We start from the raw sequence: 27,388 nt of genomic DNA on the forward strand, positions 1-27,388 counted from the left end.
CTCTTGGGACGATATGTGCATGCGCTTATGGATTCTGCTAAGAAGCTGGCGCCTAAACTGTCTGACGAGGATAGGCCTGGATTCAATGAACTCTTGTCAGATGCCCAGGCGGCTGCACGTCAGGTGATCCAGAGTGGGCTGGACACTGCTGATTCGGTGGCGAGGGTCATGGGATCTTCTTTCGCCACCAGGAGTGCATGGTTAAGGTCGTCGGAGTTTTCACAGGATGTGCAGTCAACTCTTTTGGACCTGCCATTTGATGGATCTGGCCTGTTTGGCAAGAAGGCAGATGCTGCTCTGGAGCGGTTCAAGGAAAGCAAGGCGACGGCTAAGTCACTGGGCCTTCGGTCTCAGTCGAGGGGGTCTTTTAAAAGATATAGAGGGTTCGGAAGGACATCCTTTCGATCCTATAGGCAGACCCAGCCGCAACAGCAGCAGCAGCAAAGTTCCTCGTCCAGAGGTTTCAGGGGAAGAATCAGGGGCCGCACTCGTGGCCGGCAACTCTCCTCCTCCTCTTCCTCAGCCCCTCCCACCACCGCAAAGCAGCCCTAGATTCGCCATTCCGGATCATGCTGGTCCTGTGGGGGGCCGGCTTACCCATTTTCTACAAGATTGGGAATCTGTAACTACAGATCTCTGGGTTCTGGATCTTGTAGAAAATGGGTACGCCCTTCCCTTTCGGGAATTCCCTCCAAACTACCCTCCTTGTCAAGGGGTTTGCTCGGAGGACCACCGTCTTCTCCTACAGGAGGAAGTCCTGAAGTTACTACAGAAAGTTGCGATAGTGGTGGTTCCAGAGCAGGAGAGGGGTCAGGGATGCTACTCCCGGTATTTTCTGATTCCGAAAAAGGACGGCAGATTGCGTCCGATATTGGACCTCAGGATCTTGAATCTTTATCTAAAGCAGGAGAAGTTCAAGATGCTCACCCTTGCTCAGGTTCTTCAAGCGCTGAATCAGGAGGACTGGATGGTGTCGCTCGACTTGCAGGATGCGTATTTCCACATTCCCATCCTGAAGTCGCACAGGAGGTATCTCCGGTTTACGGTAGGGTCGCAACATTATCAGTTTGCGGTCCTCCCGTTTGGTCTTACTTCGGCACCTCGGGTCTTCACGAAGGTGATGGCAGTGGTGGCAGCCCATCTCAGAAGGACGGGGATTTCAGTTTTCCCTTATTTGGACGACTGGCTGATAAAAGCGGAGTCGCCAGAGAAGGTGCTACGTCATCTGCAGGATACAACTCAGCTGTTGTACAAATTGGGTTTTTCGATAAACGTACCCAAATCTCACCTGGTGCCCAACCTGTTCATAGGTGCGGTACTGGACACTACTGTGTGTCGAGCATTCCCTCCTCAAAGGATTCTCGACATACAGGAAATTATTCCTTTATTTTACAACGGAGCGGTCGTTCCAGTCCTGAAGGTCCTTCGCCTGCTCGGTCTGTTCGCTTCCTGCATTCTGTTGGTCAGTCATGCACGCTGGCACATAAGGGTGCTCCAGTCGTGCCTCCGCAAGCAATGGTATCAGCACAATGGAGATCTCAGGGAGTCTGTGAGGGTCTCCAGAGAAGCTGCGGCGGATCTGTTATGGTGGAGCGTGGAGGGCAATCTGTCCCTAGGAAAGCCTTTCCATCTACCTCCATCGGTGGCCATGGTGATAACGGATGCCTCCACCTTAGGGTGGGGTGTTCATCTGGGGGATCTGGAGATCAAGGGTCTTTGGTCTCCAGAGGAAAGGTTGCTTCGCATCAACCTTCTGGAATTGCGGGCGATTCATTTGGCACTCAAGGCCTTCCTCCCTTCCCTTCGCGGTCAGTCGGTTCAAGTCCTGACGGACAACACGACCGCGATGTGGTATGTCAACAAACAGGGAGGAGTGGGGTCTCTCTGCCTTTGCAGAGAGGCTCTACGTCTATGGTCCTGGGCTCAGGACCATCAGATTTGTCTGATGGCAAATCATCTGGCCGGGGTACTGAACGTACGTGCGGACAGTCTCAGTCGGCAGTTCTCCGCCGACCACGAGTGGAGGCTCCATCCGGAGGTGGTTCGTCACGTCTTTCGGATGTGGGGAACTCCTCGGGTGGACCTGTTTGCTACCTGCGAGAACACGCACTGCCCGTCATTCTGCAGTCTCCAGTATCCGATGCAGGGAGCGTTGGGGGACGCGTTTCAGTTGAGTTGGGGCTCACGACTCCTTTACGCGTTTCCTCCCATACCCTTGATCCCTCAGGTTCTGAGGAAGATTCGCCAAGACCGGGCCCAAGTTATATTGATCGCCCCAGACTGGCCAAGAAGGGTGTGGTATACAGATCTTCTCCACCTCTCCTCGTGCCCTCCGCTCCGTCTCCCTCTGAGGGCAGACCTCCTCTCGCAATCGGAGGGGCAGGTTCTTCACCCCCACCTCCAGAGCTTACACCTTCATGCCTGGAGATTGAACGGGGCAACCTGAGTTCTTTCTCTCTCCCACCTGATGTGGTGGATGTTATTTTATCAGCCAGGCGACACTCCACCAAGTCCATTTACTCCTACAGGTGGTCTAAATTTGTAAAATGGTGTGGAGAGAAGTCCATTGATCCATTAAAGGCTCGTCTATCTAACATTGCCCTTTCGCTTGCTCAGCAAGGCTTTGCTGTGGCTACTGTGAAAGGTTATTTATCGGCTTTGTCGGCTTTCCTTTGCTTGCCGGATCAGCCGTCATTATTTAAATCACCTATTGTTCTTCGTTTTATAAAGGGCCTTACAGACAAGTTTCCTCCTACTCCCTTTATTGTGCCTCAATGGGACTTAAACCTTGTATTAACTTATCTTATGGGTTCTCCCTTCGAGCCCTTACACAAGTGTCCCTTGAGGCTGTTGTCCTTTAAGACAGTTTTCCTCATTGCAATCACCTCGGCAAGGAGGGTAGGTGAGCTTCAAGCTCTAAGTTCAAAACCCCCGTTCTTGACCATTCATGCTGAACGAATGGTACTCAGGACCAGGGCTGCGTTTTTGCCTAAGGTGGTAACTCCCTTCCATCTGGGGCAATCCATTACCCTCCCTACCTTCTATCCTCCCCCTCACCCTTCCAAGGAGGAGGAGAGACTTCACCGCTTGGACCCTAAGAGGGCGGTGAGCTTCTACCTGGACAGGACAAAACACTTCAGAGTTGATGACAAGCTCTTCGTGGGCTTTGTTGGCTGCAGGAAAGGTCGAGCGGTGCACAAGCGCACCCTTTCCAGATGGATTGTCTTGTGCATCAAGATCTGCTACTCCCTGGCTGGTAAGGAGCCTCCAGAAGGTTTGAGAGCTCATTCCACTAGGGCAAAGTCTTCCACGTCTGCTTTGTCTAGAGGTGTTCCTGTGGAGGACATTTGTAGGGCGGCAACATGGGCCTCCCTCCACACCTTCGTAAAACATTATTGCTTAGACACCGAGGTGAGGAGGGACGGACATTTTGCGCGATCCGTCCTTCAGGATTTTCTGGTATAGAAGGGTGGACACCCTCCTCCGGGAGTGGGGACTGCTGTGGAACCTATTCACAAGGTGAGGAATCCACTGGCAGATGTATCCATCAGAAGAACAAGTTACTTACCTTCGGTAATGCTTTTTCTGGTGGATACAGTATCTGCCTGTGGATTCCTCACTGACCCACCCGCCTCCCCGTTGTCCATCCTTCTATACCTGTAATTTTATTGATGGTATTTCAAATGTGTTTTGTTTCTGTCAAAGGCATTGTTTTTCTTGTGCCTTGCTATTTATTCTCCACACTGTGTGTGTTGCTTTGCATATCATGTACTGTGTATACTGTGTATATATTATTGTCGGTCCGTCAGTGTGCCTCGAAGGCACGGAAAAAAGGGCGGAACTGACGTCATCACGCTGACGAGGTCTTCTTATGGAGCCGGTGACGTCAGCGGAGTCGCAAGCGGAGCAGTGTCTCTGTGACGTCGTCTTCGACCTCATCGGCGTGGACTGCTACAAAAGTTTCCGAATGTTGCTGGCGCAGGGGATATTCACAAGGTGAGGAATCCACAGGCAGATACTGTATCCACCAGAAAAAGCGTTACCGAAGGGAAGTAACTTGTTCATCTGACTTTTGGTCCTGACAGAATGGCAACAGATCACTCCTCTACTACATAAGACATGAAACATGTTGACCTTAAATTGCAGACCCTAGAATGTTAGCAGGTCTGTAGGTGGCCAACATTCTATTGCAAACAGAGAAAGGGACCATTATTTAACAATCCCTCTGTCACTTTTGTTCTAATCTCAACATTTCAGTGACATGACATTAAATACAATGATACATATGGTCCATAGTTGATTTTAGCTTTACACTTTTGCCAATCTCCTCACCTTCTGGATAAGTCGCCTTCTGTCCAGCTGTGCTCATCAGGCATTTTTGAAGAAAAAAAAAATCTCTGGTAAAGTGCCCTCTTGCGAGGCCCGCCGGGCATTGCAGTGCCGGCTCGGCAAGGAGCAAAGCCCAGTGAAGTAGCATGTCACCTTTTGGTGAGTGTGGGCAATTGTTCTTAAAAGCACATGCTCACAAAGGAACCTACTGACAGCTTGAGATAGTTTCTCTCTCTGATTCACCTTTCAGAATAGTATACTTTGGCTTTTTGTGTAAGTTGTTAGCCATGACCAGTTAAAACGAATTACTGTTTCGAAGTTGGGGGCAAGTCTAAATACATTTTTCCATTTCGATTGTTTGGTTTTTTAAATGTTTTATCTATGATAATGAAAGCTGTGAAGAACATAACTTCTTCCAGTTACATTGGCATATCGGAGCCTACTTATGTGGTTACTTTTTGATGGTCATAAACAAAGCATACTTTGATTTTTGTTTTGGTTAATCTCAGTTTCTAAAGTGATTCTATAGAACACAAGCTGTAATAAATTCTAGTAAAAATAGGTGTCTTAATTTTTACCCTACATTTAATGAAACACCTGCAAGAAAATAAATAAAAATAATGTGTAACTGTGGGACATAGAATATGGCTATATTTGTTATAAATGTTTTTCATCAATATATATGTCAATTGTCATGCTTTGTTTGAATCGATTTCTAACCCAAACAAGTGAGATTTCCCTCTCATTTTGCTTGATGTACCCCAATTGTTTTGCTGAAAAATGTATACAAGAAGTTTTAAAAAGACCCATTTATAGTTTTACAGTTGTAAACTAATCTATTTAAAAAGTCAGCAAAAGGACTGAAATTGGCTTGTGTAAACACCACTTTTTGAACATAACCCACTTGAAAGTCCTCCGGTTGACAGAGATACGTATTGCTTGCCCATGATGCAGGAATGTCCAAATTGCATAAAGTGTAAATGTTTGAAAGACTTTCCCGCTTCTGGTAATTCATTGCCAGAAGTTCCAGGAAACTGAAAGTAATGTTTTAGTTTCATAGATAGAGGTCGCTATGGAGGTTTTGCTGTTGTTATGGGTAAGTTCATCATTCAATATTTAGGAAAGCTCTTTACAAACAGTTTCCAAAATGTGCTTGATTCCTTGTTCCATTCAGTTCTTTTCAGAAACTGCAAAGTTGCTGCTGATACTAACGGTGTTTAAAAGAAAAAAAATGTAACGAGGTGTACTGGGTCTTGCGGTCACAGTGCTTCCGGTTATGTTTTCTATTAAACTGTGTATTTATGAATATCCAACCTTCAAACTGGGATCCAACTTTTTAACCCACATGCCACAGTCACACCACCTTTCCTTGATGAAACAATTGTCATTAATGAAGAGAAATACCATTAAATTATCTTAAGATTTTAGAAGTTGAGAAATAATTAAGGAAATGGGTGACACACCCCTGCAAAGAATTATACAGATCAAAAAGTGATGGTTTGAAGTGGATCTTTTGTTATGACTCGTTGTTTATTAAGTCACCTTAGAAAAACATTGTAGAGGTTGTATCAGAGATGTTTTATGCAAAACCTGGTTTGAATATCCGCATCTAATAAATTTTTACATCTTTCATTTTGGATAGGAGGAGGTGGGACATGATAATGTAAAATGTTCACTCATATAAAATCTCCTAATTTTTTCAAAAGGTAACAGTCAACACAAACATTATTGATCTGAACGAATACTTGCAGCATATACTGAAGTCAACCAACATGAAATGTCTTACTCCAGAAAAGGTAAGCTGCAGATGACGTGCTTTTTAGGCAAGTAATTTTAAACCATGTGTGTGTGTTTTGGAAAAAGTAAGAGTTTGTGGTCTTACCCAGAACATCCCTAAACTTTTTTTAATAAAGATTGTTTTGGCATTAAAATTATATATTTGCAGCTCTATTTAAGGTGTACCTACAGGGCAACATGTGCCCCACCAAAAATGTTTGCACAGAATAAGTTGTGAATTCGAATTTGTAGTTTGGGTATCCTTATGATGTTGCCTGGCTTGAAAATTTGCATTTGTTGCCGCGCTAGTCAGGTGACGTTTTGGTTGCATACCAAACTACTATAATCTGGTTTTCTTCTGAGGTGGGAAACCAGGTTTGTGATCTAAATAGGACCGAGATTTCTATAAGTACTCCCCTTGATATGGACTTTGTACTTTTCATTCTTTATCTCAAACACCCTTTAACAGACTTAAACTAAACCACAAGAAGTGTCTTTTCTGATCTAATTCTTGCCAAATTTGGTATGTATCTATCTAGTAGTTTTTTGTGTAGCAGTGAACAAAAATGAACTTGCTGAATTTCTGCACAAACGTAAAAATCCCTTCCCCGCTTCCACTGTGAGTTGCCCAGCAACCATTCTATGCCAAATTTCGAATGCTGAACCTGAGCTGAATGTAGTCAGTGTCTGCAAAATGTAACGCAGATTTGTCAAATAGGCCCCTGTTATCAGTTATTGGAAAAAAATGTTTTTCCTACGTTTTAATGTCTTGACATGCATGATGCATGAGTATGTTTAATTAAAATAGGTTAGACCTATCTTTTACTTAATGATAATACTGAATATTTTCTTGGGCAGCACAGTTACTAATTGTTGGACTTTTTAGTAATGGCTGACATATGTATGGCTGTGGTAGAAGTCATTATTGAATATTTATCTTAACTAGGCATTTATTTTTCTTTTGAGGTTTGTAAATTGGTAAATCTCGGTGTTTTTGACACAGTAAAACGTAACAGTCCATTAAATGATTTTTTTCTCACAATTAAAAGCAAGGTTGATTATTTTATGGGCTTTTAGCATCAATGTTGTTCATGTATAAATTGCTTGTATTTTTTTGTTACTCCATACTTATGTATTCCAGCTTAATATATCAGTATGAAAACGTGCTAATCACAATATTTTGAATGTAGACTCAGTCAATGTCTTTTCTTAAAACATTAGGAAGAGTAATGTTATAATACATAAATAGTTCTGTATATAACTATTTCTTTTGTGTCTGCTGTACTGTGCAGTAATCTTTAGTTAATCTTCTTGAGCACCATGTTATTTCTTGGTGTGGAATCAAAGAATAATTCATAGTGTATTTTTAAAAATGTTAACATATAATATATATTTTTTAAAGTTATTTGCTCTGTGGGTATCGCAGACTGTAAATGATATCAAGGCCTTTAAGTATATATAGGATGCCTCAAATAGGTGGAGGAAATATCTAGCATAATAACTTTCATAATGCTTTGGATGATGGAGCTAAAGACAAAATGAAAAACAGGCTGTTAACTCTAGACAATGGCCTAAGAGCACAAGGGTAAAATAGAGACAAAACACGGATGTTAGGTGGTGGCCAGCTGACTTAAATATTGTGAGGAGTGGTTTGTATATCAGAGGTTTTTATTTACTCTTCGCCCTGTGACAGCACCTGAAGGTCTCTAGGATTGCCAGGTTTTGCTAAAAAGCTGCTGTCCGTGTACCTTCTGCTGGTAAGAGAAGCCACACTTGTTATCTCTGAATTCTGCAAGTTGCCACTTCGCCAATTTGGCCAGTGGGCCAGAAATTGAGACTGGCTTTCCTGCCACGACTGCAATCACATTAACTGCTTGAAACCACACAACTTAATGCAATGGCATGGCACTGTAGTGAAAAATGGCAGAAAAGTGTACGAAGAATAGATCCAATCTAAAGATACTGCCTAGATCATTCCCAGTGGCCATTTGTTTGTCCAGCTGAGAATTAAACCTTGTTACTCTCTTCCTACTACACTCCACTTCTCCACAATGTAGCATACCAGCATACATTGCTCCCAAGATTTTATGTTTTAGCCTTCTTCGTCCCCCCATCTACCAGATTGCTTATGGTTGTTTGATGTGCGTTAGGAGCAAGTGTAGGTAGATAGTTTCTTGATCACCCACATCCAAACCAACCCCATCTATGTTGCAAGAGTTGGTTATGGAAGGTAGACACATTGATTTTTATTTCACCAGTTGAATTATTTTATCCTGCTCCATTCTCTTGACCAGGATGTCAACCATGATGATGTTGTAGGGCACAGGGTGGTCAGATTGTGTCCTTTCACAGAGCATCAAACTAACACAGGAATGTTTTATGGTATTAAGTCGTCTGAATTTTGGGCCACTTGGCTATGTTTGATCTTACTGCACATCCTGCCTAATTAGCTTTTTATTTCTACCTCCTCATGAAGTACTTTGGAAGTGAGGGAAGAAGGGTTGCAAGGAGCATTGTACACTGGGTCACTGTGTGTATCAAACACTTAGATTTATCCTGGACACCAACCTCGACCTCAAAATACATTGCCAAAAAACAGACTGCCTGGTAGCAGCACGCTCTTACAAAAAAACACTTTTATTTCTCCAGAAACTGACTCTAGAACTGCTGTTCGAGCCTTCCATACACTACGATCTGAGTAATGCTGTAGGGACTCCCTTGTATATTATAAATAATACCCTAAAAACAGGGAAAAACAAACCGCAAAGTATGTTTGAAAACTGTTTTAATGCTTAGCACTTAGCACAATCCCTCAGATAGGACTGAAAGCATTGAAAGCTCACAGGCTGCATTGTAGAATCATTGCATAGAATCGCTGAAAAGCTAACCCTTAGCAACATAGAAATAAACTGGCACCGTGCCTTTAAGGCAGCCATGACCCCTAGCTTCCCATCATGCCTCAGGGGTGACAGGTCAGTTGTTCTTTCCGGTGCCTTTTGACAGAACCCTGGTTACACAGCTCTACCTTTTCTGACTTTTTTGTCATGAATAATCTCCAGTTTTTGGAAAAATCTCTTCTTACTTCGACTTGTAACAGCTTTAGAAGTAAGGTGCTGTCTTTTTTTGACAGAATTTGGCATTTTCTCCACTCAGAAATGCCATTTCTTTTTGACCCCTGCCCTTCTTGTGGAAAAAAGGCCAGCACAGACTCTCATGCAGTCTGTATACTTTGTCTTTCTAAGGATCATGTCCCCAAGACTTGCCCTCATTGCCAGTCTTTATCAAAAAGAACATTGAAAGACAGAGAAAGAATCCGTCTCTATGGACTGGCGGAAAAGGATGGAACATCTTCCAGAGGCAGGTCACCGGTGAGGAAGGGCTCTAAGAGGGCCAGATCCTCTTCCAGAAGCAAGATTCTACTCTGCTCTTATTCAGCGTCTGGCTCGGCGCTGAAAAAGCTTCCACCGGCAGGACAAACTTCCATAAGAAGACCAACGACGGCGGGCTCGCCGTCGAAAGAACATCGGCATTCAGGTGCGTTACTTAATTCGCCGTCGTCAACCCGGCGACGATCGGCATCAAGGAGCAGAAGTCCTCCGCCGTTGTCAACCCGGCGACAATCGGCGTCGAGGAACAGAAGCCCTCCGCCGTCGTCATCACGGCGACGATAGGCACAAAACACAAAAGAAACTGGGTAAAAGGCAGAGACTGATTGCACCAAATCAATAAGTCAGGTCAAAGGTATAAATATTCTTTGGGTGCCAAGGATCATTAGGTTAAATACCCCTAAACCCCCTTAGGATCAAAGACCCTACAACTTGTCAACAAATCACTGTGATCCAGCACTCCACAAAGTCATTTTATGATCATAAAATATGTCTGTTATATTAATATCAGTGTATCAGAGCAGATTCACCCCATCCAGCGGTCCATGTGGACCGCTGGATGGGGTGAATCTGCTCTGATACACTGATATTAATATAACCTACATAGGGTGAAAACCACTTTGATGAACTGTGATTAATCAAGTATAATATAAAAAAAAGGTAATTTACCTAGTCTGGCCGAATAGAGGAAGGCTTAGCTACAATTCGCGGTGTTGGAGGGGGATAAGACGAAGCCCTTTATATTTCAATCTTTGCCCTGAAGAAGTCCTCCGGGACGAAACGCGTCGGCTACGCTGTATGTGTCTCTTTATATATGTAAAGAAGAGAAGAATTAAATAAAGAAATAATTTTGATACAACACCTGCTGAATGGCCAGACATATTTTATGATCATAAAATGACTTTGTGGAGTGCTGGATCACAGTGTTTTTTTGACACGGCGACGATAAACGTCGAGGTAGAAAAGCCCTCCGCCGTCGTCATCCTGACGACGATCGGCGTCGGGGCACAAAAGTCCTCCGCCGTCGCAACCAGGCGACGATCGGCGTCGAGGCACGAAAGCCCCCCGCCGTCGTCAACCTGGCGACGATCGGCGTTGAGGCACAAAAGCCCTCCGCTGTCGTCAACCAGGCGACGATCGGCGTCGAGGTACAACAGCCCACCGCCGTCGTAATCTCGGCGACAATCGGCGTCGAGGAGTGGAAGCAAGGTGTTCGGCGTAGAAGAATAGAAAATCTACGTTGCTGATTCTATCGACGTCGAGGCCTGACCTAGCAGCTGGCCGAAGTTCAACGTCGAGAAGGACATCTCATTCGCTGTCGAGGGAGGCTCCGTCTGAGCAGGTCATACGCTCGACGTTGAGACCTGCATCAGTGAGATCTAGAGAGGGTTCTGTAGTGTTGGTGACGAAATCAGCTTCACGGCACTCATCCTATCACCCCTCAAGACGTAATTCACCCGAGCATTCATCCTCTGCATCTCCAGGGTGACATTCGGATAGGTCGCGACGAAGGTCTCCTTCTCAGCGCAGGGGTGCTTCCCCTTCTGTTCATTTGTCTCCGATATGGCTTCTTCCGGTCCATCACTGGAGTAAAACCCTACAGGAGCAGCAAGGCGAGAGGAAGAGTACACCAGTCCGCTCCACAGGTCGCCTCTGCAAAGATTGGTGCAAGAAGTGGATAAGTCTCCATCGACCAGACGTAGGGACCGCGCGGGCAGGGCACGGGAGCGCAGACCTTCTGGTTCTCGGCATAAGAGGAGAAGATCCCCCACATGGTCTTCCTCCTCTAATCGTATCTCCGATCGACGACATCAATACTTACCATGATGTTCTTCAAAGGGGAGCACAGAAGTTAAACATTGAGATGTCGACTCCTCAAGTCGCTACAACGGTTATTTTTGAGACACTCCATCAGAGATCAGCGTCTCGACCTTTGCTCCCCCTGGTTCCTGGTCAACGAGCGAAGGGAGTATATTCCAGGCACTTCCTTGTGCCGAAGAAATATCAAGAGCACAAATTCAGACCTATCCTGGACTTTCGATCACTAAACAAAGTTATCTTGAAGGAGAAGTTTCGCATGTTGGCACTTCATCAAATATGTCCACATCTAAAACAAGCATTTGCAATGCAATAGGTCTCGCATTTGCAAAAGTTTAAGCTATTGGCATTGTTCATGACAATGCCTTTTTTAATCTATTTTATAAAACAAACACATAATGGCATTTATTTATCATTTACAAAGCCAATAGCTAGTGTTGCATTATTATTAGCAATGCCAGCTGCTCACACTTTTATAATGCGAGAACTATTGCATTGCAAATGCTTGTCTTATTTTCCACCGATGCTGCACAGCATCGGCAAAAAACACACTTGCAAAGCCAATAAGCGAAAATGGCGAGACCTATTGACTTTGGCAGTGCTTACTCTTCATCACCTGCGTGCGATAGTGTCCCTGAAAATATCAGTTGACACATGAAACGTGCAGACATCAAACAAAGGCACGGTGCAAATATAGAAGAGTTCCATGCGGGTATACTGAAAGTCTGACGTCTGTGCACAAATAGTCTTTCATTTGGCAAATATTATACAGCAACATCGTCTAATCGTTGTTTCTGTACGTTACGCACGAGGAATGAGGGAGGACCAGAGCGGGCAGGTATCCCATTCACAGCTTGAACAGCGGAAGTGCGCCATATCTCCAAAGAAATAAACAGAGCCCTATCTCTCCAGGAAGCAGCTGCGCTCAACCCCGGCCGCCGACTGGTAGAAGAATGCAGATGCTGACGTACTGATCGAGCCTTTAGTTCCCGCCAGCGTCCCCGATGTCTTATCTCCCCATACCGCGCCCCTTGTTAGCCCCCACCCCTCCTCTGGACTAAGGAAGCAAAAAAAGTGCCTGCTTAAACCACGATAATTAACCATCTCACTATTAGTAAGCGCGCAATCTACCCCAGGTGTTTACATGTTGCGTGGTGCTCACACTTACCACAAACAAACATTGGCAAAGCCAATACGCCTGGTTCTGATATGCGAACTATATATGCAAGCGCAAATGCCTTGAAAATGCCCCTGGGGTACCCGCTTTTAATGGGTTTTGTTAATTCATAAAGAGGTGTTTGGGAATCGTTCATTTTATGCACGCTATGGCTTAATCAATATAACGAATGAAAGGTAATCGAGAACCTTTCCAGGAAGTGGAGAAGCAGCTATCTGGATTATAACAACGAACTTTAAAACAAGCCCGGCGGAGCGTGGCGCGCGCGCGCTTGGGGGGTGGGGGGCGGGGGAGGAGCATTGAGGCGCAAAAGTGAAAGCAGGCTGGCTGGCGAGTGGTGTGCGATGTGCGCGCACCAAGACGAGAGAGGAAAGCCATATGGCGCCTCTGCTCGTCATTGTGCGCGTAACCGCACGCCCGTCACCAGTGCACGCTCCAGTGGGCTGAAGCGCTTCCCCAAAAGTGGATTTTGAAAGATCAGCTATCAGATCAGACCAAATAAACATCTTCCTCAGACTTCTGATGGGCTTGGAAAGATAGACTGCTCCAGAGCTAGTAAAAATGTATTCTATATATCACCCAGATATTCTTCCCCTTCTTTAATGGTTCACTGAAATTCTGTTGTTATGGTAAGTACTGAAGCTCAAAGTTTAACAGGCGACTTCATCACACAGCAGCCATGTTATGCTGTATCGGTTTTGTTTTGGATTTCTTGTATCTTTATATATCCCCGACTGACCCGCAGTAAACTCAAGTATCAGGCAGCAAGCTGGTCCTTTGCAATTAACTCACCTTGTGCCTCTTTGTAAAATTTTTAAGTCTTATAAATATCACAATTTTAAGTCAGCGAAGTTATTTACCCAAGCAAAGTCTTACCCAAATTCGTTTCTGGTGCGGCGGTACAGTTGTTATCACACTCAATTGTAAGGCGCAAGCGCACAGTGTGCAGGCGAGGGGGTGGGGCACAGGTAACGGTGAAAGGTGACGAGAGAGACAGAGGTGGACCTCAGGGCAGAGCAAATGTATATGACAGCGGATTAAAAGAAATGGGAGGGTGAGACACGATGAGGCAAGAAGCGAAGAGTCGCTGCGGAAAGAAAAAATTGTGGCCACATGGAGAAAGTAAGACGCACTGACAGAGTGAGTTGAAAACTGCTAGAAACAGTAGGGAGGAGAGGGAATAGGCAAGACAGGTGAAGATCGGAGAACGAAACACTGAAGCAAGCAGATACAGAATACCGGCTGCGGTCTGTTGAGATGAGGTGGGTGGTACAGGGAGGAGGCGCTTTCAGGGGAGACGGTGAGCGTGAGATTGGACATAGCAGCATTAGGAAGAAGAGGGCGGAGTTCTGTGTGAGCCACCCGGAGGGGCCGTACTTTGATTGAGAATTGCTGGCAGGCTGAGGCAGACCGGACGGCGTCAGTCTGTAAAAAGCACCATAACCAATGTGCACAGGTTCAAATCCGAGCTGTGCAAACCAGACATTCATTCTTTAGGTCGGTAAAAGAGAGGTTCATTTTTCACAGTGCTGTGAAGTAGAAAATGCGTACTCGCTAGTATTTGTGCAAAGAAATATATCTCTCTACATATTCGCTAAACCTTTATATACTTGAAAGGAGCATGCCATTATTTGAGGATGCCACACTGACGACTTGTTCTTGAAGCTTCTGAGCACTACTGCGGTATGTTGGCCTGTCGCGAAGGAGCTAAATGAATCATGGCAACAGTCAATCCAGCAGGCGTGTTTTAATGCGAGTACATTTGAATGCAGACAAGCCCGGCGGAGCGTGGCGCGCGATTGGGGGCGGGGGAGCGCATTCCAGGTGGGGGAGCGGACCCTTTGAAGTGCTCCCAAAAAGCGGATTGCATGGCGGCACAATGCGCGTGATTGTGCGCGTGCTAGCCATGCAATCCGCTTTTTGGGAGCACTTTTCAAACCCCCTTACAATAGTCTCGCTTTGCGATCGCTTACGCGATAGCAAGGCGAGACCTAAAAAGGAGATTGGATGTGTTCGATGGATCTCCAAGATGCGTACTTCCACATACCAATCGTTCCACGTCATCGCAAGTACCTATGATTCGTGATCGGCAACATACATTACCAGTTCAGTCTTGCTCTTCGGACTGAAATCTGCCCCACGAGTCTTTACCAAGTGCATGGCAGTGGTGGCGGCAGCCCTACATCGAAAGGGTCTGTTTGTTTACCCATATTTAGACGATTGGCTGTTGAAAGGGCCATCCCCCCGAGCGGTAAAGAAGGATTTTCAAGTTTGTTTGAGTCTGCTCCAACGATTGGGCCTCCATGTGAACATGGAAAAGTCAGTTCACCAGCCTACTCCGACGATCCGTTATTTGGGCTCCACTCTAAATTCAAACATAGGAAGAGCGTTTCCTTCGGAGGAGAGACTTTTTTTCGATGAAGCAGAAATGCGATGTTCTCCTCCATGCAGCTCGACCAACGGTCCGGCAAGTAGCATCTCTACTAGGGTCGATGGCTTTTTGCATCTTTCTCATTCCCAACGCCAGGCTGAGGATGAGACCTTTGCAGCAGGATCTGGGGGACAAGTGGGACCAAGCATCAGGTCACTGGAAAGACCAGATTGTGCTCTCTCAAGAGGCAAAGTCTTCCATTCTTTGGTGGACTCGACCGAAGAACCTCTTGGTGGAAGTTCCCTTCCATCAACCAGTTCCGACACAGTTCCTGATCACGGATGCATCCCTGCAAGGATGGGGCGCTCACATGGATTGCCTACAGATGCAGGGACGATGGTCCAACAAGGAGCAGTCCTACCATATAAACATGTTATAGCTGCGAGCAGTCTACCTTGCTCTAAAAGCTTTTCAGCCTTTGATCAAATCCAACTCGGTTCTGGTTCAAACAGACAACGCGACCACCATGTATTACCTCAACAAACAGGGTGGTACACGCTCTCGCACACACTCTTTGGAAGCTCAAGCAATTTGGCACTGGCTTCTAGCCTGAGATCTCTCCATCACAGCAGTGCACCTTCCAGGGGAGAAAAACGTGCGAGCAGATGCACTCAGTCGGCACTTCGAAGATCAGCCAGACTGGGTGCCAAACGACGAGGTGGTGGCGGACATTTTTCAACAGTGGGGTCGACCTTCAATAGATCTGTTTGCAGACGACCAAAACAAAAAATGCCACGCCTTCGCGTCCAGGTACTACCGTCCAGGGACGAGGGGGAATGCACTTTTGATGGACTGGTCCGGAACATTTGCTTACACCTTTCCTCCCCTGCCTCTCATCCCGAAGGTGGTGTCCAAACTCATCCGATCCGACATGACGATGATCTTGATAGCTCCAGACTGGCCTCGCCAGTGGTGGTATCCAGACCTATTGCAGATGTCGGTACTCCCCCACAAGAGGCTGCCTTACAGATCGGACCTTCTGACCAAGATGGACGGGAAGAGGCAAAGAGACCGTCCATGAGGGCGTCATACGCCTTTAAGTGGAAGAGATTCTACTTGTGGTGTGAACGTAATCATTTAAATCCTACAACGGAGCAGGAAGAGGTAATGCTTCCTTACCTCCTTTACTTAGCCAAGGCAGGTTTGAAATACTCCTCGATTAGGGTGCACTTGGCTGCCATCACGGCCTACAGAAGGTCTCCCAACCAACCTTCCTTTTTTCAACTGCAGGTGGTCAAGGATTTCCTACAGGGTTTGAAGAAGGTGTATCCCCCTGTTCGACCTTCTCCTCCTTGGGAGTTGAATCTAGTCTTTTCCAGATTGATGGGTCCTCCTTTTGAGCCCATTCATAAGGCTATGCTGCAGCACTTGACATGGAAGGCCGCTTTTCTAGTGGCAATAACATCAGCACGCAGAGTAAGCAAGATCCATGCGCTATCTGCCAAAGAACCATATACTGTGTTTCACCATAACAGGGTGGTGTTACGTACTCATCCTTCCTTTTTGCCAAAGCTTGTGTCTGATTTTCATGTTAACCTAACAATTTCTCTCCCTTCCTTCTTTCCCAATACGGCTACTCCTGCGGAAAGGTATCTCCACTCCTTAGACCTTAAGAGGATACTCAAGTTCTATTTGGAGGGAACTAAGGCCAAAAGAAAACCAGACCAATTGTTTTTAAATTATGGTGCCATGAGGACGGGCTTACCAGCTTCCAAACGGTCCATTTCGAGATGGATAGTGTCCTGTATTAGATTGGCCTACCAGTTGGCAAAAAAAACCCTATTGTTCTCTCCTAAAGCGCATTCCACTAGGGGAAAGCGGCTACAGTAGCTTTCTTGCATGACGTGCCTATGGCGGAGATTTGCAAGGCAGCAACAAGGAAATCGGTGCACACGTTCACGAGGCATTACTGTCTCCGATTCCAGGGCAGATATCCAAGTAGGCCAAGCCTCCTTGAGAAATCTGTTCAGATCATAAGATATCTGTGTGTTCAAGTTTGGTTATCTGAGCTTGATTGATAGTTCCCTTTCCTTTTGCCCGCAGGTGGAAGGGATGGCGCTTGCTATTCTATTCTAGTGCTTATGACTATTGATGAGGATCCCCGGGAAGAGAAGGATTAGTTACTTACCTGTAATCCTAGTTCTCTTCCAGGGGTATCCTCATCAAAGTCCTAAGCAACCCTCCCGCAAGGGAGTCCTTACATCATTACTCAGCTCTTAGTGTATGGAAGGCTGCATTTACGTGTGTGTGTGTGTGTGTGTGTGTGTGTGTGTGTGTGTGTGTGTGTGTGTGTGTATGTATATATGTATATATGTATATATGTATATATGTATGTATTCACATATATGTATGTATTCACATACATGATTGTGTTTCCGGGGTCCCGCACATGGGCGGGAATATTCTAGTGCTTAGGACTTTGATGAGGCTACCCCTGGAAGAGAACTAGGATTACAGGTAAGTAACTAATCCTTAGTTGCCCAACCTACACCCAGTGTCGAAAAATAAAGAAGTTGACGTAAGTGTATAAGCCAATAGGTGAGAGAAAAATAGACAAGTGGATGGTAAACCAGCAATGATTAGTGAATTAGGAGTAATGCAAAGGCATGCAGATGGAGTGATAAAGGAAGAACCCTTAGTTTCACATATTGGCTAGAAAGTAAGCAGTCCAAGGTACCATGGTGAAATTGGGAAAGGTAGCCTAGGTGAAGCTGTTAAGAGTGGTGAACCATACAAATTTTCATGGACTGATATTTCTTTGTAACGTGGAGCAAGTCTATCCTCATAAAGACTGGTTTACCCCCTCGATAAAACCCATAGACGGAAACCAGACTAGATAGTCTGAATACTTAAGAAGAATAACCAGCTGCTCTTAATTTTCTTTTGGAAAAGAACCTCAAACAATGTGTGTAGCTGTAGTGGACATGCACGTGTGCTGTACGTAAAAGCTTAATGGTTGGTTACATTGCAGAAATGTTTTATGGGAAGTTTTTCACTAATTTATTGATTTCTTTGTAGGCACTTTCTGGTTACTGTGGTTTCATGGCTGCCAATCTCTATGCTCGTTCCATATTTGGAGAGGATGCGCTTGCAAATGTTAGCATTGAAAAGCCCATTCATCTTGGACCAGATGCACCTGTTACGGGGCACATAAGAATTCGTGCAAAGAGTCAGGTAATGTACATCTATTTTGGCTGCATAACACACTTTTCGAGTAGTGTCTTCAAAAAATCTGTATATTACGTGAAGTACTGTATTGATCTGCGACAGTAGTTGAGAATTAATATTTTGTATCTTAAGTGAGTGGTAGAAAAATAAAAGAGAAACCACATACAAGTTTGTCAATGAAAACTGTGAGGAAAATAAAGAATGGTACTTTGACGCAAGAATTATTTCACCTAAAGTATTTTCCTGCCTCTTACTCTGATTCGTCCTGTATCTTGTATTCCATGCCCTAACAAATTGCTCATCTATCCTTAGCATAGAAGAGTATCAACATGAGTAATGGCAAAGTCTGTAATCAATAAATATCTAAATTATTCACCCACATATACCCAAATATCAGGTCACGTGATGGGTGTATTGAGTGTTTTAGTTAAGTTGAATTTTGTTTGTATTTTAGCCACTAGTTTTTCTGGGACATCAGGTTTTATTTGTCCTTAACTGGTATCTTTTTACATTTTTATGTGATTGCTAATTGGCTCCTGAGGCGGAAAGCCGGGAGCAGGGACATTTTAAAAATCGTATTGTGTGCCTTTACTTAACGTGTTTTTAAAACTGCTATCCACCCTCACCTGAATCTTGGCAGCTCAGAACAGCGCCTCGCGCTGCAACGAACTCTTCCCTCAGGCGCCATTCACGAGGGCGAGGCGAGACACGCCCCCTCGGCTGGCCACGCCCCCCCGCCGCGAATACAAATAGCGCGCGCCAGCTCAGGCGCTGCATTGCTAATTGGCTCCTGAGGCGGAAAGCCGGGAGCAGGGACATTTTAAAAATCGTATTGTGTGCTTTTACTTAACGTGATTTTAAAACTGCTATCCACCCTCACCTGAATCTTGGCAGCTCAGAACAGCGCCTCGCGCTGCAACGAACTCTTCCCTCAGGCGCCATTCACGAGGGCGAGGCGAGACACGCCCCCTCGGCTGGCCACGCCCCCCCGCCGCGAATACAAATAGCGCGCGCCAGCTCAGGCGCTGCATTGCTAATTGGCTCCTGAGGCGGAAAGCCGGGAGCAGGGACATTTTAAAAATCGTATTGTGTGCTTTTACTTAACGTGATTTTAAAACTGCTATCCACCCTCACCTGAATCTTGGCAGCTCAGAACAGCGCCTCGCGCTGCAACGAACTCTTCCCTCAGGCGCCATTCACGAGGGCGAGGCGAGACACGCCCCCTCGGCTGGCCACACCCCCCCCAACCTCCTCGCCCACTGGTATAAAGTATGTGTCTTGGGAGGAAGCGCAGCGGACGAGCGCAGCGGGCGCGACTCTTGCGCGCCGAAGGCGCGCCTAAGGCAAGCCCGTCTGCGCCCGTCCGCGACCGACCGGGACCAGGGGCCATACCCCCTGCCAGCCCCAGCACACCCGAGGTAACCATCATTCGCTATAACCGCACCGACCTACTGGCCCTACGTAAACCTATTGAAACATCAAATTGTATTCTAACCGGCCCAGGTCTATCCTACGGTCCCATCTCATGCCGTTCCTGTCACTGGACCAGCTTAGGTCAATCTCCAACGGATCCTCATATGACCCCCACCAACCCTCAGCATGAACTACAATGTTTATATTTTAATGCTAGATCACTACCCAAGCATGCACTTGACATATGGGATATCCTAACCTCTAAAACGCCAGATCTGGTCTTCGTCACCGAAACGTGGCTATCAGATGCCAGTGCCCCGGATCTAGCTAACGCTCTCCCCCCCAATTATAAAATAATAACACAAAACAGACAAAATAACAAAAAAGGAGGTGGAGTAGCCGTAATCTTTAGGGACCACCTAACTTGCCTAACGGATACAACTAATGCGGAGCCTGAGCATGAGCTATTACCATTTAGAATCCTCGCCGAGAATCATGTCATGCTAGCGGGTGCAGTCATCTATAATCCACCTGGACAACAAACTAACCTCAGTGCGAAACTAGTGAACCAAGTACTCCCTTTGTGCCTAAAACACAAACACTACATGATCATCGGAGATTTTAACGTCCACTACGAAAATTCCAATGCCCCTGGAGTCGCCCAGCTTAAATACGACATGGAAATCCTCCAACTGAAACAACTGATCGACAACCCTACTCATACAGCAGGGCACACCTTGGATCTCCTCTTTACAAACATCGAGCGGACCACTCTCAAGGAAATTCTCCCCCTGTCATGGTCTGATCACTTCATGCTTTCATTTCTACTTGAACTTCCTGGCAAACCCGTAAAAATCAAATACTCCCCCCTCACCTCCAACAGAGTCTGGAAACTAATCAAAGACTCCAATTTCCAAAATCATTTTCACGTGACAGATGTCTCCCTTCCAGATAACGAACCTACTGGGAATAACGCCATCCGGCTAGAAACCAGCATCCGCCAAACATTAGACAAAATTGCACCCCTGCGAGACGTCAGAAAAAAAACAACTATCAACGAAAAATGGTACACCCCCTCCCTCAAGAGCCTTAAAAGGGAATGCCAAAAGATGGAACACCAATGGAGACAAGCGAAAAACCCCACAACCAGAGTCAATTACACTGCCAAAAGGAAACAATACATCCTTGCCATCCGAGTGGCAAAAAAGGCATTTTTCGTGCAACGAATCAACGAAAACCACAACTCGGCAAAAGAGTTGTTTAAAATTGTGAAGGAGCTCAGCAATCCATCCTGCACCTCGCAAAACCTTACCCCCTCGACAGAAGCATGCGAACGGATAAGCTGCTTCTTTTCTGAAAAAATCAATAAAATTTACTCAACTTTTACTCTCCCCCAAACCGTCCCTCCTCATGATAATTCTGACGCAAGACCACCTACATCCGACAATGATAATGATCGCACAGACCTGGGTAACTCCCCTCGCTTATCCAACTTCCAACCGCTCTCTGAAAAGGAAGTATTAACAGTCCTTAGAGCAATAAAATCTGGCTCCCCCACAGACCCCTGTCCACACTTTGTATTCTCGGAAATTGCACCAACCTTATGCCCAATCATCACCAAACTTTTTAATCAATCCCTCACTTCTGCGTCTTTTCCAGACTGCTGGAAACACGCATCTGTAACCCCCCTCCTGAAAAAAGCTGGAGCCGATATTCTCAACCCAGAGAACTATAGGCCAATTTCACAACTCCCCTACCTCTCCAAAGCATTGGAGAAGATGGTTAACTCACAGTTATCCAAATATCTTGAGGACAACTTGCTTCTGGACCCCACCCAAACCGGCTTCAGATCCAACAATAGCACCGAGGCCACGCTGCTGGCAGTGTCGGACAGCGTCAGATGCATCACTGACCAAGGGGGTTCGGTGGCTCTGATACTGTTAGACCTGTCGGCAGCGTTCGACACTGTTTCACACAAATGCCTACTGAACATCCTCCGGTGCAAAGGTATACAAGGCACAGCGTTGCAATGGATCGAATCCTTCCTGTGCAACCGCACCCAGGCAGTGCACATGGGCCAATTCCATTCTGAACCCCGCCCCATCAGTTGCGGAGTCCCACAAGGGGCTTCCCTAAGCCCCACTCTCTTCAATGCCTATGTATCATCTCTGGCCGACATCGGGAGAAAGTGGGGCATCGGCATTTGCTCATATGCCGACGACACGCAGCTGATGGTGACCTTGGATGAAAGATCGGAGAAATTAGAAACAACTAAAAATAAACTCCACAGTTGCCTCTCCGAAATGGCCGACTGGATGCGTAATCACTGTCTTAAGCTCAATGCCGGAAAATCCGAAATTCTACTGTTCGGAGGAGCTAAACTATCATGGAATGATTCTTGGTGGCCACCGGCTCTAGGGACAGCCCCCGCCCCGAAACAACACGCCAGGAATCTGGGTGTCATGATGGATGACGCACTATCCATGAAGGACCACGTACGCACACTTTGGGGTAAGGGATTTGCAATCCTGAAACTCCTCGCCAAGATCTTCAAATGGATCCCACTGGACTGTCGTCGCACAATCACACAGGCCCTCCTAGTTAGCCGCCTGGATTACGGCAATGCTCTATTCGAAGGAATGAACGAGCAGTTGTTCTCTCGCCTCCAGGTCCTGCAAAACCAGGCTGCCAAGCTGGTATGTAACAAAGGCAAAAGGGACTCAGCATCGGCATGCTTAAAACAACTCCACTGGCTGCCGATGCGCCAGCGCGCCACATTCAAACTACTCTGTCATGCGCACAAAACCCTCCATAAAACAGGCCCTACTATCCTGCAAGGGAAAATTGAATTTTACATTCCAAACCGAAACTTAAGATCCACTAATTCAGCCCTAGCAAAACCCAGGCGTATCTACAAAACAAGAACAGGAGGACGAGCCTTCTCGCATTTGGCGGCCAAACGCTGGAATGAACTACCGGCGGATCTGAGACACACCACGAACCTCCTTGTATTCAGGCAAAAACTCAAAACTCATCTCTTCCCCAAATAATAAACCCCCGGTCCAAACCTCAGCAGCCCTTTCTCATTAAGCGCCTTGATATCCCTTGGGATGAATGCTGCGCTCTACAAATACCTCAAATAAATAAATAAATAAATAACAATGGTTATTTGTATATGTTTTCCTTAAATAAACATGAGGTCGACACACCTTAGGCTTTTTTTTCTTTTTTAAGGTACCCACCGAAAGTAGTCATCATAGACACGCTTGAGAAATAGATGTATTTTCTGCATCCTGATCATAAGTTGTATAAGTGTGAATTGTGTAAGCTGTTGAAGTCGGAACCCCCAGAGAAATGACAAGCAACAGTCTGAATCCCAGAGGAAAGTGTGCTGAGGGACAGTACTTCTAGTAAGGACGTTTGGAAGAAGAGTAGGGTCCTCTCCGAGAGGCTTTGCCTGTCAGACTTTTTTATTTTGAAAGGGAGGCTGTTAAAGAACTTCCTTTACCATGGCAAATCCATGCGGATCCACCCTTCTTTTGGGGAATCTCGGGCTAAAAAATGTTTGGTATGTACTATTCTGTCCCTACTGTCCAAAGATAAGCCTGCCCTATACAAAGATTGAGGAAAGGAGAACCCGAGCTAGGAAGATCATTAGATACACTTCGTATCACAGGCAGGCTACGCATATATGCCATAAGTATGTGTTTGTGTACTAGTGCTTTAGTTAATTGTGGAATTTCTGGATCAACACAGAGCTCTGAACATATTAAAATAAGTTACGATGCTGGTTCAGGCCACTGGGATGATAAAAGTATCTCTGGTTAGAAGCTTACAACAGGCATGAGTGACACCTATTTTATAATTCTATTTTATTTTAAATTATGTACTTTGGCAACATAAGACAGATCATCAGCGTAACCAGAATGCCTAATGTAGGACATTAGTGCAAAATAAAAGATGGCCATAGAGGGAAAAATAATCAGCCAGAATCTAAGTCTAAGTTTGACAAAACAACCCCAGCAATAAAAGGAAGATGCTCCGACAAAAAGGAAAAGTGACGCAAAACGTTAGTTCTAGTAGAACATTGCTGGTGAGAAAAATTAAGGATAAAAATTAATAAATAATTTCAAAGCTTTTCAAACATCTTTTCCATTATCTTTACTGTGCATACCATCTGTTGACAGTAAGTAACCCCGCTTCTGTAGAAGAGAAGGGTGTGGTCATCACAGGTGGTGCATAACTAATGAGCTCCCCCAAAGGTGTCGTTCCAGGGCGGCGCACTCAGACTCCCGTACCTTTCTGGTGGAGTTGTTCCTTAGTCCCCATTCATAGTGGGCTAACATTACAGCCACCTTAATATACCGACGCCTGCTGCACTCTCTCTGGTACTTGAACAAACCAGGAGAGGTTTTCAATGAGATCAATATTCCAACATTTTGAAATGCGTCAATGCTGAAATGTTCTTTTTTCAGGCAGTGCAGACAGGAGCAGAATGCCGCCCCTCCCATTGCACAGCAGCAAGGCCAGCTCTAGCTCTTCCTACAAGAAACAGCTCTTCCTAGAGAACCCTTGGAATCCAACCTATATCCCTCTTTCCTTATTCTCTGCTCCTTTCAGCTGCTTTCCCATTGCACAGATCGCTCTCAGCCTGCTGCTCAGTTCAACCATCTTTAAAAACGCTCTTTACTGCTGTTCTATAATGTGAGCAGCAAATGTAAAAGCCTTAATAAAAAATACTTGTTTTTATTTGCAAGGTGGTTTATTTGTTAAACATATTGGCATCAGTTTCTTTTTTTTCTGCGACCTAAATTAAATGTGTTTGCTTGCGCATTGTTTGCCCTCTTACTTTCAAACAGTGCATTTCAGCAGTCAAAATGTTTTGTGGCGTTGATTGGCATTATGGAGGTCTCTAATGTGCTGCTTCTCTTGTTTTTTTCTCGCAGGGAATGGCTCTCAGTCTTGGAGATAAAATCAATCTGTCCCAGAAGAAATCATGCGTATGAAGCCCTTCCATCTATCAACTCTTTTTAAATACACCTGATGCTTGTGGCTTAATGGACATTCGTCATTCTTCAGTATCCTGTCGAATTGTAGAAGAAAGGAGCGCGTCCCAGCAAATAATTTATAGCTCTCCCCCCGTTCCCCCGAACCAGATCAAGTTACAGACAACTTTTGCTGCTCCATTTTTCTGCCCTCTGTATACATTTTAATTTGTATCGACTATTTCACAATCCAATAAAGAGATTTATACCATTTGGTGATTCTTCATGCTCATATTTTAAATACACTCACAATTGGATATACTTTAACCACAACTGCAATATAGCACAAACTATGTAGAATCTTAATCTTTTTTTAAAAATCAACACTTTAACGAGTTTTAAAGCATTCTGCTTTTTTCAAGGACCGTGGTCACAAACATACGTATTTCTATATATTTTTTTAACTTCAGAAATTTTGCTTTGAAAATTTGTCACCGAATATAAAACAGAAACCGCATCAATGTTGAACACTAAAGTACATGTTCGAAGACGAAAAACATTATGACAACTGGTATAATCGTAATGAGTAAACACGCATTGGGCGTGCAAATGATGTTTGTATACCACATTAACATGAGACTTAATAAACGTATTAGCTGAAATCGGTGTTATTCGTGGGAACATAAAGGATGAACCGCTTGGACTTGCGCTATCAGTCAGCATAGCCGCTCTAAAACATTTAGCAAAATACTGGAAATAGAGTAAATACTCAGCCAAAGGGAAATGAGGATGAGCTCTTTGGTAGAGAGTGGGAGGAGAGGTAGAGGTAAGGGTCAAGATGTATTTGCGGTTGTAATAAAAAATTTATTTGGAAGATCTTTGATGTGGAATGTCCGGACTGTGTGTTTTGAATAAAAGTGTCATATATGATCCATTTTTTCTTTAAAATACTAGGGTTACCTGGGAGTTTGATTTGAGCACTCTGTGTGCTCCTATGATATGTGACCCAAGCCCACTAAGTATGGAAAAATATATGATTAGTAGATTTACGGTCTGGGGATGAGCTTGATTGCAATTGTTAGCAGTGCGTGGTTCTGTCTGTACGCGCCTACAACTGTATTGCAAGTCAACAGGCCTAGCTTGGTTTACTTTTACTTAGGTGACTGCCTATTTAATCAGCAGCACCTGTATGGCTCTACTGTTTGTAGTGCTTAATCTTCCTAACAGGGAGCTTGTTCTGTTAAAAAAATAAAAATGATAAACTAGAAATCTACAATCAGTCTTTAATTTGAAAAGCCGTGATTCCTTTTTCCCCCCCGAGTCCTTTTTCCCCTGAGTCCTTTTTCCCCCGAGTCCAACAACTCAAAGCATCACCACGGTCAGATCCTCCGCTATCTATTGCAGTGAACTGCAAATTAGTTTTTCTAAGAAAAGGGTTTTTGGTTGAAGGGGGGTTTTAAATGTAAATTACTAAGAAAAAGGGTCCTTTCATAGCCATGTTTTGGTAGTTGCACTGCCTTTCTTACGAGATGTGTTCTTAAATGTTGCTTAACATTGCAGCATTTCCTGGAGATTTGCGTCTTAAAATTACTGTATGTTCATGTGTGTGTTTTTCTCAGATGTGTAAAATGTTAAATTACAGTTTCTGCAATTGACATTAAATTCCTGGCTTTCCACTGCTTTCTTAATGATGTTTCTCAGCTCTTTCATCATTGTATAGCAGAGGTTTGACTCGGTCATAGAGCACACAGGTGCCTGAATAAACAATTGTGTGATGTTATCAGTTTTTCAGTTACTCTAACTTTAGACTCAGGCTGATTCTAAAACACTGCATCACATCCAGAACCGAAGTCAGAATTAGATTAAACTGATAAGGTCTCGCTCTGTAACCAAATGCATCTGCCTTACTGAACACAAGGGTTTTCCTTGGGAAGAGGATCAGTGTCTAAAATTAATACAGTTCAAATTCATTTCAGATCAACAATGGAATTGTAGAATGTGCAAACCACTAAATAAAAATAACGACATAGAAATAAGTAGAATGAAGGGAAATGTACAGGATTACCAACGGTAAACAAATATTGGCAAAACCAGTAGGTCTGGTTTTAATGTGCTAATGCATGCAGCGTATGCACATTAAAGATGAGCACAGAAATAAAAAGTATTCTGTTGAAGGCTCCCTTGCCTTCGATACAATCCTGTTTTGTGTTTGTCAAATTAAAGGGATGACAAAGGTCCCTTCTTATAGTCCTTCTTTAGTTTCTTTAATCTAGACATGAAGGACTGTTTCCTTTAATCTAGACATGAAGGACTGTAATAAAGGCTCCCTTGCCACCCGATCTTCTTTTGACAAACAAAAAGATGAAAGAGTTGAAAGCAAGTTGAGCCCTCCTTAAGTTTCTAGGAGATGAAACAAATGAATTCCTGCAGTAATGAGAAGTTGCTGGGAGGGGACAGCAAGCTTGTGACCGAGCAGTATACAGATCAAAGGGGAATGGAGGAAAAATTGAGGGCAGCAAATTGGGAGTGTGGGCGTGGGGTCTCCAAGAACACAGGGATAAGTCAGAGGGGCCGTAGGAAGGATTGAAAGCAGGTTGAGTCTGGGGTAGAGTGGTAAGAATGAACTCCTAGGGAAAAGGGGTAGGGGAAAGAGGAACGATATGTAAGTTACATCCGAAGGGAGCCTGTGGGAGCAGACAGAAAAGCCTATAGTTGTACAGGAACCCTCATACTGTTCATTGCCAGCACTACATGTGAGGTGGAAAGATTCAGCCTAGCAGCATCTAGTAAAAGAGTGATAATTATCTGGGCTGAACCAAGAAATTATTGACAAAGACTCAAGTCTATGGTCCACAAATGCTGGTAAAAAAAAAAAGGCAGCAGTGGCTGATGTCTCGCCCCCCCC

The 27,388-nt window shown here is 44.9% G+C and overlaps 1 protein-coding gene across 1 annotated transcript in view; it reads left to right on the forward strand.

The window, feature by feature from the left end:
• COPB1 (coat protein complex I subunit beta 1) overlaps positions 1-24,754 on the forward strand; it is a 250,477-nt gene extending 225,723 nt beyond the window's left edge. The window contains exons 20-22 of the mRNA XM_085648117.1: positions 6,036-6,125; positions 17,936-18,091; positions 24,445-24,754. Of these exons, the coding sequence (XP_085504243.1) occupies positions 6,036-6,125; positions 17,936-18,091; positions 24,445-24,504 (306 nt within the window). The 3' untranslated portion in view covers positions 24,505-24,754. The remainder of the gene's footprint in view (positions 1-6,035; positions 6,126-17,935; positions 18,092-24,444) is intronic.
• Positions 24,755-27,388: the final 2,634 nt, after the last annotated feature.

The sequence above is a fragment of the Triturus cristatus genome, chromosome 3_2 (assembly GCF_964204655.1).
Source record: "Triturus cristatus chromosome 3_2, aTriCri1.1, whole genome shotgun sequence".
In the NCBI taxonomy this organism is placed as follows: domain Eukaryota; kingdom Metazoa; phylum Chordata; class Amphibia; order Caudata; family Salamandridae; genus Triturus; species Triturus cristatus.